Source organism: Aythya marila, assembly GCF_965140915.1.
Source record: "Aythya marila genome assembly, chromosome: 13".
Classification (NCBI taxonomy): Eukaryota; Metazoa; Chordata; class Aves; order Anseriformes; family Anatidae; genus Aythya; species Aythya marila.
In genome coordinates this window covers 1,799,298-1,806,855 of record NC_139054.1, presented here as the reverse complement: position 1 = coordinate 1,806,855, position 7,558 = coordinate 1,799,298, and the positions used below count along the sequence as shown (strand labels likewise).

The window sequence follows — 7,558 nt, the reverse complement described above, 5'->3', positions numbered from 1 at the left end:
AGGCTTCTCTTGGGAAAGGTCAGGTGGCTAATAGCTGGGGTTGTTGAGCAAGTTCAATCTTTCAGAAAAACTTTTCTTTTTTTCTCCCTGTTCCCATTAAAACAATAGCACAGTAACACTGGGTTTATGTTCTCAATCACCCCCTACCTCCAGAAAGCTGAGAACTATTGCAATTGTCTCCAAATCACATTTAGCAGGAGGAAGCACAAAGCAGCACATAACATATGTGCATTTACAGGCACGTGGTCTCACCTGAAATGCTGACCTCGATTTCCCCAGTTTCACATCTAATAAATAGCGATTTATTATACCGATGGTGATGGCAACATGCCCAACTTCCCCGCTAGAAAGTTCGCCACTAGAAAGTGCCATGCAGGCTACTTTGGGCATGGTTTGTCTAACATAAGCAGAACCATTACGGCACGGTATGAACAAATCCAGCGAATTAATTTCCACTGAGAGCATCGCTGCCTCCTCCCAAAACCTCCCCGGGTCCCCGGGCTCCTGCAGGACCTGCCCTGAGCAGCGCCGCCGTGGGTCCCACCGAGTGGGAATTTGCTCAGCTGCAGTAGATGGGATTTATCTGATCTGAATTCAAACAGCTATTGTTATAAGATTGTCTGTCCCGAAAATAGCTATCCATCATCGGTTGAGTCTTCGGCTAGACAAACACGGGTCTGTTGGATCGGCAGCTCGTGGCCAGCAGGTCTGGAATATTTTACGCAACTGCAGCTCTTTGGAAAATTGGACATTGCCCCCTGCATCCACCCACAAATCCGTAACTGATCGGGAAGAGCCTCCCAGCAAGCACGACCACGAGCAGAGCGCCCAGCCCCGGGGATCGCCCCGCATTTTGCAGGATCCGTCCCAGCCTCCGCTGCGGGCTCGCCCACCAGCAGTGAGTGACGGCTTGGAAATAAGGACTCCCAGAGGAAAAAAACATTTCATTTTTTTTAATAAAAACAGTGAGATAAACTGCTAAGGAACAGCATGAGAAAGCAGGTTTGCACAGACTGTTTAGCAGGGCTGGCGTGGCTTATGGCTGCATACTGCTATCACCCGGGGCTCTGGCTGCTCCAAGCATGCTGGGGGAAGAAGTGCTGGCTGATTTTAGCAAAGACTCATGAAAGTAAAAGTGTGACTTTTTGTTATTTGAACCATTTGTTCTGTTCTTAATTTGATGTCTGCCATGGATGAAAATAAAACCAGGACTCTGATACCGGTTTTGGTTCTTAAACCTACGTTTAATCCCTATATATTGCTGTGTTATGTTTGTAAATACAGGATTCTCTTATCTTAATCCCCAAATATGGCTGGCCCCACTCAAGCACTTTTTTTCAAATCTCTGTCATATATTGAGTGATAAAACTGGCTTCAGATACGGACTGAGCACTGATCAAACAAAAAATACAATCTGTGCCCCGATTTATTGAGAGTTACTTTGCGCCCCTGGGACTAGAGATTATTTACAAGAATAACAAGAATATCCACAGGTTATAATAAAATAAACAGGACTTTTGGAAGGGATTTCCAGTCTCGTGCTTCGGGGCTGGTCGAGCTGCAGCTCTCCAGAAAGGACCCACGTTCTCCAGCAGCTTCAGGAGGCGTTTTTCCCTGCTGAGGTCTCTGAGCCAAGCCCCCTGGTGTGAACCAGACCAGGTGGCACACAGCAGAGGGGCTCCAGGCTCCGTGCCACAGCCCCTGGTCACTTGTCCTGTCCTCCTTCACCTCGGCAGCAGGGCCTTGGCCTCATGTTCCTGCTCGGAGAGCTGATTTTCCCTGGTCCTGGAGCATTGAGGCACTTCCACGTGGTTAATTGGGGCTCAAGGCAGCGGGAGAGCACACCTGAGCGCCTGGCCACGCATGGCACCTCGAGGCCTCAGGCAGCCCCTCTGGGTTTAGTGGAAAATCTCCAGCGGGATGAGCTCACAGGGCTTTGGGCTAACTAAAGGAAAGCTAGATAGTTTCAGGAAAACATACTTGTGGGAGTGTATACGGCTACGTTCCCGCTTCAGAGTGCAAATATGAAAAAGGTGACTGTACAGCTCGCTCTTAAACCTACCACCGCGACATAAATACCACCAACAGGTATCGCCTTGCTGGGGATCATCGCAAATCCTCGCTCCCAGATCCTCCACACTCCCGGCGATACGACACCTTTGCCCACCAAAAATGAACCGCTCCTGCCCCGTGCAGTATTTCGTACTCGGAAATTAGCAAGCCCCTGGGTACGGCTGAAGAACGGGCTCGCTTTACACGCCCATGCTTAGCGATAGTACAAAATCCCACTAAAGGCAATGGTTAATTGTCGAGTGCCAGTTAGGGTGATTGCATCTGCCATCTCTCAAAGAAGCTGGAATGCTGTCACTCACTTTGAAATGGCTTGCTGCATTCATCAGTCTAGATGGCACAGAGAAGTTATAGCCGTACAAGCCATATGGAGGATGTAAAGAACAATTAAGTGCTTCCCGAGCAATGGGACTTGATGGGAAAATGTTTCCAGATGCATGTAATCCATACAGCATTTGACTAGCAGAACCGGGTACTTGAAGGCACTGCCCGTTTAAGTCTTCGGATTTACCATTTTTCAGGCTCGTTATGCCGAGGGCAGAGAGTTTTGGCATATCCACCATGAAGTGGGGCAAAGCCGGCGGGCTGGCGCCTCCCAGTTTCTCGTGGCTGGGGAAGATGAGGGACTGCTGCCTCAGGAAGCTCGCGGGGCAGATCTTGTAGTAGAGGGGCAGGCTGAGGCTGTGCAGGTAGGTCTCGGGGCACGGCACGCCGATGTTGCTCGCTGAGAGATGGAAGGCAGGCGGGGAGCACGACGGGGAAAGCAGCGGGTTGAGAGGAGAGGGCGTCCCACCGCTGGAGGTCACTGGAGAAGAGCTGGAGCTCCCACCTGAAACCAGGAACAGAAATCACCCACAGTGATGGCCGCGAACGCGGAGCCCTTGGTGGACTCCTGCTCCCACCGCATCTCCCCGCTGCTGTGCTCCATCCCAACACAAAGCAGCCCCAAAGCCAGCTCCTGGAAAATGGGAAGACCTCTCCCTAAGTTACACGTTGCTGTTACTTGGTGCTCGTCTAAGGAATATTCAGACCCGTCCAATGCCATTAATTTGGGTGGGATAATGATGAGGTTCAGTTCCACGCCAACAGGTTCCTGCTGGGTCTGCGCCTCGCTGCACGACCGATAACCTCCTGTTAGACGCACACACTTGCCATTTTCAGTTCCCTACTTTTTGTACAAATTATAGGCAGCTTTTCCCCACGTATATAAGAACAAAAAAATGTATTCAGCCTGATGGAGAATTTTTTTGTACCTTCCTGCTCACAGGAATTGACTAATTTTGCTTGGCTTCCCATGCAATTTGAAACACACACTCGACTCCTCTCGGTGTCTGCCGGAGCCTTAAACGCACATGTCATTTTGACATTCTCTTCTCCGAAACGAATCAATGGACACTTTCATAATTTGGTCGAAAAGCGACACCAGTTTACTTCACACGTGGCGAGCGCTCTCGAGGCTGCTCGTGTGTGTAACACCACTGTTCGGCACCGCGCCTCCGAGCAGCGCCCGGAGCGGCAGCTTCACGTTCATCATCATGCTCTTTCAGAGGCTTTTCCCCACACTTCTTTTTGTTTCTTAACAAAGTCAGTTAGTATATGAAATCTAACAGAAAAAAAAAAAAAAGTTAAAAAAAAAAAAGTAAAAAAATACCCACCAACAAGAGCAAAAAAAACAAAACAAAACAAAAAAATACCAAACCAAACCAAAACAAACAAACAAACAAACAAACAAGAAAAAAAAAAAAAAAAAAAAACGCACACACAGATTGAAGACTTAATTGAAGACAAATTAATTTTTGCCAGCTTGCAGAGGATCCTCCAGGTCTGGTAAGCACCATCAGCACCTCTTCGCAATAGCCCTGGAATGCTCGATTTTAGTGTCTCGCCCCTTCACCACTGATGTCAGCGGCTGCTTGCGGACTGACATCGGTGGGAGAGGACGCAGGGAGCTGGGCTCCTCCTGGTGCACGCATCCTGACAGCCTCCCAGGATTTGTGGGCTTTCAGACATGTAAAAGGGTGCAACGAAGCCAATATTTGTGAGCATGAGGCAGCAAATGAGTCCCTGTGAAGCTAGCTAGAGCACGGCATTCTTGCTCTAGGCAGTACTGACTTCAAGGTATCCTAAGCAGTAGCATCCCACAGCTCCAAGTACCAGTTTGGGACTGGGGGTAATGGTGGAGAGCACAGAGCAGCCCAAATAGCTGGCCCTTTCTGCCATTTCTACGAGGCTTAAAAATACCAAGTTTGTTGCCATTTTTTTCTTCATCATATCATTCATGCTTCCTTTTAATTTGTCTTCTAGCTTTAGGGATTCAGGATTTTTATTTCAGCTTTTTTTTTTTTCTTTTTTCTTTTTTTTTTTCCTTTCTTTTTTCCTTTCCTTTTCGTTTTCTTTCATTTTCTCTCTTTCTCTCTTTCTTTCTTTCTTTTTCAGAAATGCAGTTTTCTTATTAGTGGAAATGGGGATTTTGTTATATTTACATCATTCCAGAAAATTGACCCTTAAAAAAAAATGCCAATTATGTTACAGCTAGTAAAAAAAGAAATCCCAAGAAGCCCTAATATTTTAGCATCTGTATAATAAAAACTGCAAAAGCTGTGCTGGTTTTCTCATTCCTCACTGCAGCCTGTCCATCAGCTCCTCTCCAATCCACAGCCTGCCCAATAGGTTCAAAGAGAGCTTTTTACTTTAGAAATGTTTTTTTTTCTATTTAAATAAATAAATAAATAAAAATAAAAAGTAGCTCTTTTTGCAATCTGGTAAACCTCTTAATTTCTCCAGAGCCTGATTTTTTATCTCTGCATTTTTACGCCCATACAGCACGATTTTTTTTTTTCTTTTTTCTTTTTTCTTTTCCAGCATTTTCCTACGGAGACTGGAGTGATTGGGTGTGCACCATTACAAATTTGAAGAGCTGGTAACATAAAGGAGAGCAAAACCGGCGACTTTAACCCCAAACCGGAGCGCTCCAGGGTGCAAAAGCTCTGTCGGCTTTTCCTTCGGCGCTAACAAAAACCACTTCACAGGAACACCTCCAAAGGCTGCCGGGGGGCTGTAAGAGCCCCCTGCGGGTGCCAGCCGGGGCAGTTTGTGCTCAGTGCTCGGTTTCCCCCCTCCTTGCCCCTCCCTGACGGGCTGCGGGAGTGCGGCACCGAAGCGGGCGGCCACTTTCCCTCCTGCGGGAAGCGCATTTTTCGGGAAAAAAAAAAAATAAAAAATAAAATAATAAAAGAGAGGCTGCCGGTGTCCCCCCTGTCCCCTCTTTGTCCCCCCCCTGCCCCGCGGCCGCTTCCCAGGGGCGCTCCCCGAGCATCGCCCGGAGCCTGCGGCCGTCGGGGGCCGTCGGGGGGGCGTCGGGAGCCCCAGGACTCACCGTGGCTGTCGGCGCCGAAAGCCTTGAAGTCCAGGGCGAGGGGGGGCCGCCACGGGTAGGGCTCCAGGAGCCCGTCCAGGACTCCCCTGCGGGCGACACGGGGCTGAGCGCCGCGGCGGGACCGGGACCCCGACGGGGGGGGGGGACGAGCGGCGGCCGTTACCTGTTCCTGCCGGGGTCCCGAAAACCTTTGGCGAAGGGGTTCCTGTCGATCTTCAGCTTCGTGATCTGCGGGGGAAGGGGAACGAGAGGGGCCATTTATTGGGGTGTGTGTGTGGGGGGGTCCGGACCCGTGCCCTGCACCCGTGGGGGCGGCCGCGGGTACCTGCTGGTTCTGGTAGGCTGTCACGGTGGTGAACTCGGTCTCCTGGAAGGAGAAGGTGTGCACCCCCTCGGCCGGCAGCGACTGGATCTGAGCCAGGTCGAAGCGGGAGTCCTGGGCGATAACGTGCACGCGGGGCTTGTACTTGTGCATGGACTGCAGGATGATCTGTGCGGCAGGGAGGGCGCGCTCAGCCCCGACGGCCCCGCCGGGACGAGGCCGCCCCGGCCCTGCCCCGCACCTACGTGGCCCTTGTCGTCCAGCTCGTTGTTGGTGAGCTTCACCCGGTCGAAGCTGACGATCTGCCTCATCCACGTCTCCCCCGAGCAGGGCGAGTCGGGGTGGATGTAGAGCCGCGGCGTGATGCACGAGTGGTCCGTGTTCCCCGCCACCATCCACTGCGAGCTGTGGTAGACGTACCTGGGCCGCCGGCCGCCGTCAGGATCCGCAGGGACCCCCCCCAAGTGCCCGCCCCGTCGGTGCCCGCCCGTACCTGTAGCGCTTGGAGTCCACGGGCACCACGTCGATGGCGATGTAGTACTGCTGCAGCGGCTGCAGCCCCTTCACCTTCACCCGCACCGACGGGAACATCCTCCTGCGGGCACGGGGAGGGCGTCAGAAGCGGGGGGGGGGGGGACGCGTTTAAAACGGCGACGAGGTTGAAAAATGAAAGGGAGGTCGGAGAGGGGGGGGAAAAATGCATCGAAAGAAAAATACCGAACGAAAAATATCGAACGAAAAAAGCAAAAATAAAAGGGGGGAAGCCCCGAGGAAGGAGAAGCGGAGGAGGGAAGGAGAGGGGTTGGGGGGGGGCTGCGGAGCTGCTGGAGGGGGGGGGGGCCGCCGCTACCTGCCGGCCTTGGTGATGATCATCTCGGTGCCGATCTCGTGGAACCTCCTCCAGAGCTCGGAGCCCTGCAGCTCCACCTGCACCTCGTCCCTCACCTCCCGGCTCTCGGCTCCGGCCTTGGGCCGCTTCTCTGCGGGGGGAACACAAAGCGGAGGGGGCGCCGGGGCGGCTGCCGAGCCTGCCCCCCCCCCCCCCCCCCTTCCCCTTAAGCTCCCCCCCGACCCCCCGACGCTACCAACCCGGCTCCGGGGCTCTGCGGCTCTGCCTGCAGCCGGCCCCGACGTCCTCGTCGCGCCCGTCGGGCACCTTCCTCTTGGCCGAGCGCCCCACCAGGGCTTCCACCGAGAAGGCGTGAGCCCGGGAGCTCAGCGCCATGCCCCCCTCCCCCGGGCCGGGGCCCCCCCGGGTCGCCGAGGGGCTCAGCGGGGCGGCGGGGCTCCCGGCGGCCGCTCCATGCGGGGTCCCGGCCCGCGCCGTCGGGGGGCAGCGGCGGGGTCCGCCCGCATCCGAGCGAGGCGAGAGGAGGCTGCGGCTCCCGCTGTTTGTTTTGGAAAGTGGTGGGAGCAGGAGAAAGCCGGAGTGGCATTTCGTGGGGCTGGGGCGGGGGAGGAGGGGAGGGAGGGAGGGGAAAAAGCGGGCGGCGGAGGGGAAGAGCGGGGGAAGAGGAGCCGGCCCCGTCTAGGATCAATAAAAGAGTTACTGTTCTCCATTAAATTGTAAAACTCAAAGAAATTTGACATAATTGCACACTAGGGGCCACTTTTCCAACAAAAGTGCAAATAACGTTTAACCAGAACCAGCACAAAAAAAAAAAAAAAAAAAAAAAGGGAGGGGGGGGGAATGAGACGGCCGAGGGACGGCTGCGACTCGGCTCTCCCGGCCCCCCCCCGGCCCAGCTGCTCCGCTTCTGCCCCCCCCCGTCGTCAGTTTTTTTTTTTTT

The 7,558-nt window shown here is 53.5% G+C and overlaps 1 protein-coding gene across 1 annotated transcript; it reads right to left on the bottom strand.

Moving 5' to 3' along the window:
- Positions 1-2,288: 2,288 nt before the first annotated feature.
- TBX22 (T-box transcription factor 22) lies at positions 2,289-6,993 on the bottom strand (the record flags this gene model as incomplete). The annotated part of the gene is made up of 8 exons (XM_082770503.1): positions 2,289-2,899; positions 5,447-5,532; positions 5,610-5,674; positions 5,772-5,936; positions 6,014-6,188; positions 6,262-6,363; positions 6,619-6,748; positions 6,858-6,993. 8 exons carry the CDS (start codon positions 6,991-6,993, stop codon positions 2,289-2,291), a joined length of 1,470 nt encoding a protein of 489 aa, XP_082626629.1.
- Positions 6,994-7,558: the final 565 nt, after the last annotated feature.